The 14563-nt window shown below is 50.6% G+C and overlaps 1 protein-coding gene across 1 annotated transcript; it reads right to left on the bottom strand.

The window, feature by feature from the left end:
* Positions 1-755: 755 nt before the first annotated feature.
* LOC104458963 (podocalyxin-like protein 2) lies at positions 756-11132 on the bottom strand (the record flags this gene model as incomplete). Its single annotated transcript, XM_010076906.1, has 3 exons — positions 756-830; positions 1865-2760; positions 10839-11132. Coding segments are annotated over 3 exons (1265 nt in total), but the record flags the coding sequence as incomplete, so codon positions are not given.
* Between the last annotated feature and the right edge of the window lie 3431 nt (positions 11133-14563).

A 14563-nucleotide genomic window follows, 5' to 3' on the forward strand; every position in this document is an offset into this window, starting at 1 on the left:
TCGTTGATGAATATATTGAATAGTATCGTGTCAGGCTCGTAATAATTTCTTACAATTATGAAAGGCACCTTGACCTCAGGCCTTTCGCGGCTGGTTTCAGAGTGCCTGACAGAAGGCTGAGCAGAGGTGAACCAGCCCTTTTACCAGGGATCCACAGGGGGCTCTGGGCTCATGAATTAACTGCAGCTTTATGGGGATGGATGGACAGGCATCAGATTAGCAGAGCATAGCTGGTTAACAGACCCAGCTAACGAACAAGATAACAGGGTGGGGAGAAGAGACACTTAAGGAAGATTTACTGATAGCTGCTTGACACCGAGCCATTCACACTGCAAATGGGGAGTCCCTATTCCTCTGAGCCATCAGAGGAACAGTTACCATACCCCGGAAGGAGAGGAAGGAAAAGGCAGAGAGGGAGGGAGACTCACACCTCAATCCTGCCATGTTTCCTACCAGTGAGAGGTGCAATGTTAAAAGCCCTCATGTCTCATGACAACCCAGGCACAGACTAGCAACCAGAAGTCAAAATCCAATATGGGACTGACATGTGCTAGACTTTGAGCAAAATCCTCTCTCTCCACCCACTCTTACAATATTTCTGTCCTCCTCCCCTTCTCTCCACAGCCTCTATAGGGACTTTGAGATTCAGTGCTTTTAAAATGTTTTGCAGTGACAGCAGACAGCAAGAGCTGTGCCTGCCTCCACATCTCTAAGCACTATTCCCCTCACGCCACCAAGTCTCTGGACTGACTTACACAGTCAATGTTATCCGACATATTCAGGATGATGTAGTTTTTCCCCGCAAGGTTGCTCCAGTCTTTGCAGATCACCTGGAGAGACAAGACATAAAGACAGTTGGGTCTGGGTAGCAAAGGCAGCTCTCCTGCTGGAAGCACAGGGTACACAAGGGACAGGAGCAAGGGGCTGGGCCATACCCCAGAGAAGCACTTCTCAAAGAAAGTAACTGTCCTGTAACTCTCTGTGCTAAGGAGGAAACACAGGAATAGCAAATGGGGCAGGGACAAGGCACTGTGCCAGCCTGCCACAGCCCAGCTCACCTTCTACCTGTACCTAGACTCCAGGAGGACTCAGGTGCTCAGTGGAAAGCTCTCCAGCCTGCAGCCTTACCCTGTATGTGATCAGCACAACACAAAACCTAACCAGGAGCCTCTTTGGTCCCTAAACAAACTGGTGAGACACAGCAGCACTTTGCAGAAAGGACCAGACACACAGAGGGACTAAGCTCTGGGTCCTAAGTGCTATGGAGTAGAAAGCTAAATTAAAAGCTTTCCCTGATACTAGCCAGCTCTTGCAACCTATCTTTCCTTAACCAGCTGCCAGTTTGCTGGATTCAGGAACTGCAGTTCACCTCAGCCTTCCTCTCCCACAGGCTCTCCTAGTCTAACATCTTCACACATCTCTGTACTCTGCTCCACCTGCTCTGCATCTGGTCCCTGCAGGCAGCAGCAGCAAAAATAGCACTCCCTTCTCACTCCCTTTCCAGAAATCCTTGGTGCTGTTTTTGTCCTGACACTTCCAATCACACAGGCTGAGGAAACAAGGAGCTATTGCTGCTGTGCATGCCCCAGAGGGCTGGTGTTTCTTGGAAGCAGGATTTCGTGCAGTAGTTCACTGGGGAAGATGTTAGGGGGCAGGGCTTTCACCAAGGGTGATGGATGCCCTTAGCAAGTGCTGTGAGAAACATCCCCCAGAACCCAGTTTTGGCTGGGTGAGCAGAAAAAGCCACTTCCACCAGCCAGACTTCAGGATGTGGGTAACGTTAAGGGATTAAACATCCCCCCAGAGAAAAGCACCCAAATATCTCCACCACAACCTCCCACCCACTCCCTGCTCCCAGTGCTACCTGTGCCGAGTCCCAGGGCAGCTCTGTCGGCAGCATGGCCATGCGGGCATCCCCAGCCTGCGGTGACAAGCTCTTCTCTGTTGCCGCAGTCTCAGTGGCTGACTCGGTGTCATTCCAAATGGGATCCAGCACAGGCTTGCCAGCCCCGTCCCACGGAGACACAGAAGAAGCAGGGTGCTGCTCACTGCCAGAAAGAGCGTGGGTGCCTGGGGAGCTGCCTCCAGGAGAGGGTGTCCCCCCAGGAATTTCCACGGTCTGCTCCGCTTCCGTTAGCACTGTGGGCTCCAGCATCTCCCATCCCACCGTGGTCTCCGAGACCTCCTCTCTGGCTGAATGCGCTTCCCCACCAGCCTCTACCGTGGTCTCTGCAAGCTCTGCTCTTGTGGTAGTCACAGTCAGCTCCGAATCTGCTCCCCCAACAGCCCATGTGTCCCCAGCTGTCACCTCGAAGGGCTCTTCAGAAGTACTGGGAGACCTCGCAGCAGTAGTAGTAGAAAAAATAGAGGACACAGGCAGAAGACCTGGTCCCATGCTGCTCCCAAGGTCTAAGCCTGGAGGAACAGAGTCCTCTTCTTGCCCTCCCGTGGCTGCCTCGGTCACAACACCCGGCCTGGCAGAGGCTGTGGAGAACAGAATGGAGAAGGAGTCCTCTTGTCCCACTGGTTCAGAAGATGTAACCTCTGGCCCAGAGGTCTGGTGGCTCTCTACTCCTCCTCTTGAGTTGTCCATAGGGAGCAGCCCCTCCTCTTCCTCCAGCGTGCTGGAGAAAGGCGTGTGCAAGTCAGACTCAACAAATTCTGCTGGCGGCTGGACAGTGGCTGTTTCCCAGTTGTCCTTCACTTGTGTCCCATTCCCTTTCAGCAGGGCCTTCTGCGATGCAGCAGGAAAGCTGTAATCTACAAAGAGATCCAAAAGACTTCATGTCACATCACGTCACGTAACCACGAGCTCTGAAAGGCAGAGAGCTGGCCCCATGAGATGTGTCTAGCCACACGTGGGGTCAAATGGCAGAGATCCTCTAACTGCAGGTAGCCTGCCACTGAAAAGAACAATCCCATCTGACAAATGCAGTGGAACCTTCTGCATTTCCCCAGGTCCTTGTCCCATCCCAGCAAAGCCAGTTTCCCTAGGGATAATCCACATGTTCATTCTCCCCACTCCTTTCTGTCCTGAAGGTGTTCTCACAGACTTGCTAGCCAGGATATCCACAAATAACAGCTTTGATACCTGGCACCTCCAAGGTGGGGTTATGAGTGTTAGGAATTAAGCTAGGACCCAGGGATTAATTTCACATGGGATTCAGATAGATACTGGGTGGCAGCAGCAGTCAGCCACAAGCTAAATGGGAAATGCTAGGGAAGAGAAACAACAGCACAGCAAACCAAACCCTGCTCCCTGGCATACCCAAGCCATACCACCAAAACCTGAATCAACCCGGGCATCTCTGAAATGCAGAACTTCAGTCTGTACAGCACTTCACAGCAGAAAAGTCATCCCACAAACATCTGCATTATGAGTTCTCCGTGTCACTAAGGAACAGTTTTATTGCAGGGAAACAGAAGCCAGAAACAGGAGCTAAATCTAACTCCCCTCCCTCCAACTTCAGCCCTTGGTTGTTCTGTGGCTCTGATGATGATCACATGTGATGTTGCTAGACAAATGCAGAGGCTGAAGGAGAAAGATGCAGCTCACAAATGCAGGGTCAGAGCAGGCAGTGGCTTCTTCTGGAAGCCCAGCAAGGAGCTGGGATCCCGGGATAAGAAGAATATCTGTAAGATCAGCCTCATTAAGGTCAGAATGGCAGGCATAAATCCAGCAGGCACAAATCAACTTTCATCTTTCTGAGAAATTGACTAAACCAAGGAGCAAGGTTCAGGAGTCTGCATCCCAGTTAATGTCCTTTCTCCCCAAGAAGAGCGCAGCACACATTCTGAGTGACAAAAGGAGGAGGATCCCTCCGCAGCCAGAAACAAGCGCCCTGCCCTGTCTATGGTTACTGTTATTAAGTGACTGTCTGAAATCCCCAAGGCCCTCATCTCTCCTGCCAAAGCAGATGCTCCAGTGAGCACAGTGGGCAGCAGCTGGCCGGATACCTTACTGCAGAGATCTGCACAAGGAATCTCCGTGCATCCCTGACTCCAATCCATCGCTTGCTGCTGCCAGAGCACATGTGAGCTCCAAGCAGGTAGGGCCATGTCGGCAAACACATCCATGGCCTTTGATATCCCCTGGGAACCAGGGCTGGCCATGCTGTTCCTGCATGCTCCTCCCCATCCCTCCCGAGTGGAGAACCACGCTGTGCTCCCTCCACCCTGAGCACAAGGTGCAAAGATGCTCCTGTTCCGCTGGCAAGCGTCCTCCCCAACCCACAGCTCATTCCCTTCATGCCATCAGCAGCTGCCTCCAGATGTTGCCCACAGATGAGCGTGATCCAGCTGCTGACCTTCAGGGTCCTGACATGGTGGCTGTGTCCCCGTTCTGGCTGCAAACAGGCCACTGAGATTTTTTTTGTTCCAACAGAGAGCGCGCATCCTGACCACCATTCCACCCAAAGGTCCTGAGGATTACAAGATGACTGCTACCCCACAGCCTACCTGGTGATGATCCCTCAGAGGCCAAGGAGGCTGGGAAGAGCAATCAGAGGCAGCACAAACAAAAAGCCATCTCCCCTCCTGCCTGGCACTGCTCTTCCCAAGGGCCCTTACCACCAGCTACACGTCCCAGTGCCTGCAGACACAGTCACCACCTCGCTACATGGATGGTGGTTAGCAGTAGAAAAGCCACAGACCATGAGTGAGGACACGAGGTCAGGACCCTCTTCAGACAGATGGTGAAGGTTTAGAGCATCTCCCAGGGCTCTGCTGCTCCTCCTGCTGCAGTGATACTGAGGGCTTGCACCAAAATCCAGGAACCCTGCCTGTCCTGACCTGCTGTGGGTGAACAGTCAGGGTTTCACCCCTTAGAACAAGCCCCTGCCAGATGAGATGTTATTTTCAAGGATCAGTGATCCAATCTGCCATCTCCTTTGCCTAAGACACTCCCAGCTATTCTCAGCTCCTCTGCACCTCCTCTCTTCCCTGCCCCTCTTCCCACCTGGAGGAGTGCAAGAACTGGCACAGCAGAAAAACAGACCAGGAAAAAGCTGCATGAGGTTTGCCCCACGGGAGCTAGAAATGCTCCTAGCTTGGCATTTTTCCTTTGAAGTCCCACATTCAACCTTTCCTTAAGGTGCTCTGTCACAGATTAGCTAGCTCCCATGGGGGAAAGCCCTGCGTGGTGCAGCCACGCTGCCTTTCCACCAAGATCTAAGGACGCTGGAGGGTCTGCCACCTCCACCATCTCTTCCAGGCGATGGAAGCTCAGGGAGAACCCATCCCACTCTCTCTCATCAGGCTTCTGTTTTACAAGACCTCCTACTGTCTCAGTACCAAGGGCATCTGTCCAGTTCTCCAGGTCAGGTCTCTTTAAGGCATTCATATTTTCTGTTAGTTTACGTTCCTCCTCTACAATTGGAAGGAATTTCTACACCCTGTCCATCTCCTTGGTGTGATCCCAGCCACTCAACTGGTCCCAGCATCTTCCTCCCAAGGGTCCTTCCAGACAAGCCGGTTTCTGTCCCTCATCTGTGCAATGTAGGCCTAAGAGCTTCCCCCCTGAAGAACCACACAGAGGTGGCATATGCCCCGTACACCTTCTAGACACAAACAAGAGCAGCCAAGCCATGATGGAACCACCCTGACCAGAGGGGGACAGCTCGGGAGAACTGCCCAGAACTGCCCGCTGGAGCCACCGAACTGTCCCAGCCTCTCAGGCCAGACAGTGGAGCACGGATGGACCAGACGAGAGTAGCAGGCAGCCCCAGCTCTGCGTCATGTACTCTCCAGAGCTTCTCAGTCACACCATCCCCTTGGGAGTGTGGCTCACCGATATGAAATTCCACACCTCCACCTCACCTCTTTGCACCACATCCTTAGCTACAGCCCTTAATGCCTTCCATCAGCAGCGACATTACTCATCTTGCAGCATCTAGCTGCATCCATCTTCCCCCACCCCTTTCCCATTCCAAGCTCTCTCACACAGACCCTCAGGCACTATTTTCTAAAGAAACCACCTTGTACAGCCCTCCTACCACCAAGCCCTGCCCTTTCACCTGCCCGCAGACCTAGCTCTGGGTCACAGATCCGTTTCCTTTGCTCAGGGAGATGATTTGCGCTGGGAGAGATGAACACGAGCTCCACACCTCTGCACGAGCTGCCATTTAGGCAATGTCCTGCTTCCTCTGAAATCAATACCAAGACTTCCCTGACACCAGCCGGGCCAACACTTGGCACTGTGCCAAAGCACAGTTCCCCTGCCAGACATTTAATTCATTACATTTCTGCTTCTCCTTCATTCAGAAGAGCTGGGCTCAGTCACTGCCTTACCAGGTTCCCTACCCTCTGTTTGCCACTCTCCGCTGTCTAAAGCGACCGTGACAGCTCAGAAGAAGGGTGACCCTCACTGCTTTTAGTACACATAACCCGACCATAAGGTCTTTATTGGATTAAACTGGAAGATCATGTTAACCAGTGATTGAATTACTGATAACTAGAAGCCACTGTAATAAAGACAAGAACATTCCTGGGGTCCCACCACAACAACACAGCTTGATAGCACCCTTCACATCAGAGCAACTGCCAACTTTGGGATGTACAAGCACTGCTTACAACGCAGCCAGGGCTTAGGTGGTATCTGCTCTCTGTTTTGCAGTACAGAGCAGTAAGGCTCACTGCAAAAAGGCATACTGCATCTGATTGAAATGGCAGGGGGATTCCAAGGAGGCAAAATGCAATTATTGGTGCTGGAACTGAGCCAGTTGGGGCTAATATCCTAATCTTCCAGAAGAGCTAGGAGAAGTTCCTATCTGCATACACACAAGAGATCATAGTTAAAAGAGAGACCCAGGGAAGCAAAGTGCTTAAGTCTCATTATGTTTGGAATTTCCTTCAGGTAGGGACCAAGCACCAAGTGCTACAGCTGTTCCCAAAGAGCCCCGTGCCTTTTTCCTGCTCCCTGTACGAACTGCAGCAAGGCTAGAACCCTCACCCCAACACAGCGTCGGTCGGGGATAGCTGTGCTAGAATAACACGATGCACCAATAAACCCTCTTTGTCACAGGTCAGCTCTGCCAGCAGTGTCTTGCTGAAGATGGCTTGTCCCAAGATAGATCACCTAACGTGTCAGTGCACACCAAACCAGGGCATAAACAAGAGGCATCCCGGGAGCTGAGCTCAGGCAGGGGCTGCTCAGCGCTAAGCTTCTTACGTGGACAGTCTTTACCAGGTGCTTCATTTCATTAATGCTTGGGTTGAAGATGGTATTAAGAACTGCAGATTTGCTGTCAGTCTGGATGAGGAGGCAGCAGATTTCAGGAAGGCTGGGAGAGACTGGGATCTCTCTGGTCAGAGGAAAATTTACCAGGGAAGGAAGTGAATCTATCAGAAAAGAGTTGGGGATGGAAGATATTTTATCCCATTAGCGGGTCAGAAAACTTATTTTTCTTTGAATACAGTCCTCCTAACTTGTCTGTCTTGCTATCCCTCATCCTAGCTCTCCTGGAAATCCCTTCTCCTAATTACTATGAATAATTACAAGATTACAACTCCCCCCCACCCCCAAAAGTGCCACATGCCATCCTAGTGAATCACCAACCTAGAACACTAGATTTGATAGCTCCCAGCACAGCCATGCCTTGGTCTTCAAAGGCACAAACTTGGAGCTAAAACAGCAGACCCTGGCTGTAACAGAGCAAACTGGTAGATGTGACGATGCACTCCAATCCTTGAAGGCTCAGCTGTCAGGCAAGGGAGGAGAGGGACTAAGTGCCTTTATTCAACAGACATTCACAAGTCTTAGATCAGCTTTCGGGAGCCCACACTTCCCACCAATTAATGATTAGGCCACCTCAACCTAGAGCCTTCGCTGGAAGGGGAACGTGTGGGGCACCGTGTTCTGACAGAGCCACAGCAATCCAGGGAGCACTCCAGGATGGATATGCCACCGTGTAACCCTTTCACTAAAAATCAGGGACTCAAAGGGACCTGCAGCCCTAATGACTCCCATCTTCTACGCCTAAAGCTAGAGGAGATGTGGCATCCATTGCCCAGGAGGATCCACAGTGACAGTGGGAAACATGGGGCCTCCAGGCTAAACATCATAGGGAAGGTAGAAAAAAATGAAAAGAAGACAAGCAGGGCCAGATGTGAGTCCCAGCAGGTCCACTCTGTCTTCAGGGTTGATCTGTCGCTCGGGCCAATTTGATACCAAAGGCGAAACAACGTCCTTGAACCCAGACTACACCCTGAGAAGCTTCTGGGTTCCCTGGAAGCCTGAAGGCAGCGGGATGCAGAAGTAGCAGGTTCACAGCTCCACTGACCTGCCTCTTGACTGAAGTGTGAGTCACACAGCACTGCCTTCCATAAAGATATGGGATCCCCATTCCCACCAGACCTCCTCCATCTCTTCCAGCTGCAGCTCCACTGGGTAGCAGCTGTGCACGGGTTAGCACACACACAAGCGGGCGCCTCTGTGTGCACTCGGACAGAACGAGACAAATCTCAGGGTCCTTCCACAGGCTGGCGCTCACCACTGTCAATACTGATTTACTGTTCCGTAGCATAAATCGGCAAAAGCACATTATTCAGGAGAATCAGAGCCCCAGGCTGAGCTGCACTCTGCCAGTAGGAGTTTGTTCTCACTTTCTAATGGACTAACAGGTGGCCCTGGATGCCACATGTTCTCCAGAAATATTTTTAAAGGATGTTCAAGTGCACTTTAAAAAAAAAAAAAAAAAAAGGAGCAGCAGCTGCAAATTGTTATTACTTTTTATCTCTTGCAGCCTCAAAGTCACGCAAAGGCAGAGGAGTCTCCCCACACAGACTTCAGAAGGAAATAAAAAAAAAAAAGGAGAGATGAGTAATAGAGCTTTGAAATCTCAGGAGATCTGGTCTATCTGCAACAAGACCACCATTTCCAGGCCCAATACCTTTAGGAGGTCTCCTTTAGCATAGGTCTCCTTTCATAGCAGGGAATTTTCTCTCTCCAGGAGTATAACAATCCTGTTTTGTGCCTTGACTGATACAGGGTCTCAAACCTACGCCTGGGACAGAGCTGTCAGCTATGCCAGGCTACACTTCACTGTCGCTCAGAGAAAAAGCCCACATAAAAAAAACAAACCTTATAAACTTTTTTTTCTTCTTAAACAGCAGCTGTCTGAAACTATTTAATGGATTTATATGTTGAAAATAACCTAACAGATGTCATTACACAGTTCCACAAGGTATGACACGGCATCTGTCACACAGGCAGCACAGAAGATCCCTTGGCTGGGTGCACCCCTGATGCACAGGCTTTGCATGGCAGGAAAAGGCTGCCCGATTTAGGGATGCCATTACAATATCCTTTATTGTAAAATGACACACAGCAGGCTTCTAATTAAATTTTAAGTAGAAATGCACTCCCAGCTCTTGAATAATTTAAAATGTTCTATTAACCAAGGTTCTGAAATACCACCAAGGCACAAGCTCTGGACATAGCAACGGCCAGGGGAAAAAACAGGGCTTGGAAGCACAGAAGCCCCTAGCTGGGTAGTGGATAGGGCAGGGTAAGCGTAAAGGACAGCTGAAAGAGCACATCTGTTCACGGAGGAAAGCACTGCAGGCAAGAACGGAAGGAGAGAGGAGCGTGTTCTGCATGCAAATGGGGCGAGGCACGTGCAAGAGGCAAGGCTGGGTTCGGTACCCAGAGCATCTCGCTCTCAATGCACAAGCACACGCTGTTCTCCAAGTCACGTCCAGATCTGTGAGCACATGCAGGTGCCTGCTGGCACACAAATAAAAGCGCCGCTGAGCACGCTGCCAGCGCTGGAGAGCAGCTAAGCCAGAGCGTGTCCCTAGGACGCGCTGGTGGGAACGCGCACCATCCGCCCCGAGCATCGCCGTGGAGGCAGCATCTGCACAGCATCCCCGTGGCCAGGCTGCAAGTGCCCCGCGGGCCACACAAGCCACAGGGCAGCAAGAGCACGGCCAGATGAACTGAGCAGCAATGTTAGTCGGCAAAGTGAAGATAAAACAAGACTTGTGCTTTCTAACTGCAGACCTCAGCCAGACCTGCTGAGAGGGAGGCAGCGACATCGGATAAGGGAGGAGGGATAAGGCTGAAGCCTGGCCCCTGGGTAACACTTAATACATGGCCCACATGACACTTAAGAGTAGGAGCATGTGAAACAATCTCCTAAGCTACTGGAAACCCTGCAACACTGCTCCTCCTTCCTCCCATCCCTCTCCCAGAGAGCATCCCCAAACCCATGAGAGGGCTCGGGGGGAGACCACTGAGGGGACATAGCAAACACTCCACAGAAGAAACCAAGCTCAAATACTAACAAAACCAATTTTGGCCATGGCTCCCCAGGGAGCAGACAGCAGTACAGCTGCCCAAGGGGGAGAACCTGCTGTCCTCTCTTGGGACAAATCCCCACTGAAGTCACAGGATGATGAATACAGGATTTGGCCCAGGGAATCCAGCTTTGACTCAAACCCCAAGATGCCCTTGATCTCTGAGCCGGGGTCTTGAGACCTTTAGGTTGTACTTAATTAACAGCAAGAGAAAGAAGAGAGAGAGAAGAGAGCACAAAAGGGGGAAGGAGAGAGAGAAAGAAGGGCACGAGGCAATGGGAGGCTAGGTGGTAGCAATACTTTTCCCAGCTCAGAGCAGCTCAGGAATAAAGGCTCAGCTGTAACTCGGTTTCTAAAGCCTGTGCTTGCTCAGGGTTCACTGGGGACACATCAGGCACTGAGGTTAGAAAATAGAGCTGACGTTTAATCTCAGGCCCTCTTAGCGAGAGTCGTGTCAAAGCAGGAAAACAGATCCCTGCATCCTTCTGCCTCCCCAGAGTCCCTGCAGAGCAGGAAGGAAGAACAGGGTAAAAATAACCTACCTGTTGCCGGTCCCAAGTCCAGGCTGGAGTCATTGAGCTCTCCCCCATCTTCCCAGAAGTACTGTGGGGGCTGTAGGATCTTGGACTCCTCATTCTCCTCACTGGCAAAGCCCGATCCTGGAGCAGCGTGCAGAGAGCCAGGGGCAAGATCGGGCTCCGCAGCCTCCGGGGTGGTTTGCTCATGGGAACTCATGGCCTCCAGGTTGGACATCATGGCAAACTCCAGCAGGGACGTTGACGTGAGGCCATCGGTGGTTGGCTCCTCCGAGGAGGCAAGGCAGAGGCACAAGGTCCCTGTATAATGACAGTAAACCCATATCAGAGATAGGACGGACACCCACTGGGCTTGTTGCCTCTGGGGCAACCTGCCCCTCAGATGGGCCATGCTCTCAGCTGAGGAGGAAAACCAGGGTGTTTTGGGAAACATCCACAACCACACAGAGGAGCATTCGCATCCAGGAGCCGGTGCCAAGCAGCCATCCAGCCTGGGGCACCTCTCTTCAATGGGGCAGTGATGGTTCACCCTCTCTGAGGTTTTTTCCCTCTTTGAAAGGACGGGGTGCCTTGTTAATCACCCATCCTGGAGAGGAGGTGGAATGTCTTACACTTAAGCCATGATATTCTGGCCCCATGAAGTCAATGACAGTTTCCTATCCAACTGTCACCCAGGCAAGATTTCACCCTAGTGCTCCTGATCCGCAGTTATATGTGGGGGGACTCATTTAAACCCCAATTATTTACATCACCAATATTAATCATGTTTTAGATCAGCAATCATTGATTTGAACTTCATTTTGCATTCACTTTTTTTTTTTCCAGGACTGCCTGTCCTGGTTTCCGCTGGGACAGGCAAGAATTAAAAGGTACCAACAGCAAACACCTACCTAACGCCAAGCAGGGAGGCAGGCTGCATTTTACGCTTTTCTTTCAACAATTATAGCCTTGTTATTTCCATTTTATCTATTAGAAGGTTTGACTGACACTTCTTGATTTCTAGATGAGACTTTAATTGTAATTTATGTCAAGGTACATTCACATGCATATTGAACTTCAATCAAAATGCAAGAAAACAGCACCTGGAACTTGGCTTTATTCAACCGATAAATACCATGATAAATATGGAGACATAAGGAAAAAATGAGATTACTAAAACATGTTTTACATTTAAAATAGTTTTTGCTAAGCAAGCAAAGTAGCTAATTCGGGTGAACTGAACCAATTGCTTCCTAGCCCTCTGTTCTTCAGCACATTAAAACTGGAAGATCTCATCCTCTCACAGCTGATTTTTATTCATAGATTTGAAGAGAAAAGGACAAGTTTTCCCATCTTCTCAGCTCATAGTTTCTCAATTCTTAATGAACTAGTCACTGAACTAACTAATTGAATAAGCTGAAATGAAGACTAATTTGGTATTTTTCTTTGATAGCTGATTTTCTAGACAAGAGAAATGCAGCAGATCTAATCCAGCTGGACTTCAGCAAAATACCTGATACAGTGCCTCATGCAGAATTACCAGAGAGGCAAGAAAAGACACCAATGAGCAGAAAAACTGTAAGGCAACTGTAAGGCATTGGATATATGAAAAGTGACAGAGGCTTGTGCTGGAGGGAGGCTATTACTGGAATTCCTCAAGGTCTGTCCTTGGCTCTGCTGTTCTTTAACATTTTCCTAAGTGACCTTGGAACAAAAATTAGGAACATGATAATGAAATTAGCCAAGGACACAAAGCAAGGAGACATCCTCACCACACAGAAAGGCTGTAGGTACAGCTAGGTGATCTTGAGAATGGGAATAACAGAAATATTATGAAAAGAAATAGTACAAAGTGATAACTCACCACCTTGAGAACCAACACCAAACATTTCTGATACAAGATAGGAAACCAGCCATTAGAAATGTCTTAAGAGAGAAACTCCTGTGTTAGAAACAGCTCAGAGATGTCACGGGAATGCAGATGTGAAAATGCCTGCACAGTCCTGCAGTATTAGAAATAGAGAGATTTTACAAAGCACTGCTGAGACATCACCTGGATGCTGCACGCAGATCTGGACACACGTGGTCAGCAATGATTTAAGCACGGCTGAACTGCCTTCAGGCAAGGGCACAGACTAGGCAGCCTCCCGATGCTCCTTCCCACCACGATGTCCTGTGCCTCCACTCCCCAGAAGGGCAAATTCAAATCATGGCAAGTACCAAGACGAGCTATGGGGCAATGGCAGAGGGGCTGGCCCTGGTGTTTTCACTGAAAACATTGGCTTCTAGCACTAAAAGTTTGGGAGATGCTGCTCACTTGCCAGGCTGATTACCAAACCTGTCCTGGGAACACTGGAAGGCAGAAATGCATTTCTTAAGCCTTCTGCCTGCTCTGACCCTCTCCACTTTCCTCTGCTATTCTCTGAGCTGAGTAAAATCCAATATTGGGTTCTCTTTCCCATATACACTTGGGCCAGGCTTCAGCACTTCTCAATCTTGTTTATTTTGTTCTATTGATCCAAGGCAAGATCAGCTGAGGCCAGGGCAGCAACAGAAAGGGAACGGCGAGAGAGGCAGAGCACCAAAGGAAGCCACTGCAGCATCACAGAGCAAACCAAAGTGCCTCCGGGCATCCCTGGGGATGAACGAGCTCCCATGAGCTGTGCACGCACAGCGATGTCCACCCCTGGAAATAAGAGTTCACACGTCTCTTGTGCATGAGCACCGATGCGGTGAGACCCGGCCAGGCCAGCCCCCGTGCCGATTCAGTGGTGCTCACCAGGCTCCAAAGTGATGGTGCCCACACAAGGAGACCTGCATCGCCAGCACCGAGCACTGCCGAGCCCCGCGCCGCACAGCGCACAGCACTTGTCGTGAGGAGCTTACGGCTTGAGCAAACATGACAGAGAGCAGCAAGCGGGAGAAAAAAGCATTATTCTCAAAGTTATCCAGAAAAGGGGAGCAGAAGGGTAGGGAGAGACCATCGCAGGTCCGAGGCCACATGGAAAATCTGGTGTAGTTGGGACTGCAACTGCCTGCCTGGGTCCCAGGTCAGCTCTTTATCCACCCCGATGCCTCAGCTTCCCCCAACTCCCATTAGCAGAGACACGGCTGATGTGGTGCTCTGGCTTTCCAGCCACATTAAAAAAACACATCCCAGGTCTCCCAGACAGTTAGGCAAAGCCTCAAAACGTGACTCTGCACCAGCTCCAAAGACTGGCTCAAGCCCTCCAGTTTCCATCAGCTGCATGGCGTTTGGGCTGCCTCCAGCCCGTCCCACCACCTCCACAACACACATCGTGCGCAGGTGAACCTGGGCGCCCAGAGAGCTAATCCCTTCCATGCAGGAAGCTCAGATCCTGGGAGTTTGTTCACCCTCACTTAACTCTGAAGTGTTTACCCACTTAAAACCCCCTAAGCTGCATTATCTTGTTTACTGGGATGCTCTGCTCTCCTCAGCCCAAGATAAAACCACACCACCTCATCCCTAAGAACAAGTCATTAATAGACACAGCCCGAGCGAGCCAGGTTCCTCATGGGGTGGATCTGGAGTAGGACAACACCTTGGGAACCCTCTGTGCCAGCACCAGCCCCAATGCCACGGGGCTAATGGTGCCACTGCACCAGCATACAAATCGGTACCTCTCCAGACAGCATCCTGACACCATTTCATGCACCTGCAGCAGTGACAACCCAAAGGCTTGGGGTACCAAGCAGCAGACCCAAGATTTACCATCTTTCCCAACTCTCTT

Source organism: Pterocles gutturalis, unplaced genomic scaffold, assembly GCF_000699245.1.
Source record: "Pterocles gutturalis isolate BGI_N339 unplaced genomic scaffold, ASM69924v1 scaffold50731, whole genome shotgun sequence".
NCBI lineage: Eukaryota > Metazoa > Chordata > Aves > Pterocliformes > Pteroclidae > Pterocles > Pterocles gutturalis.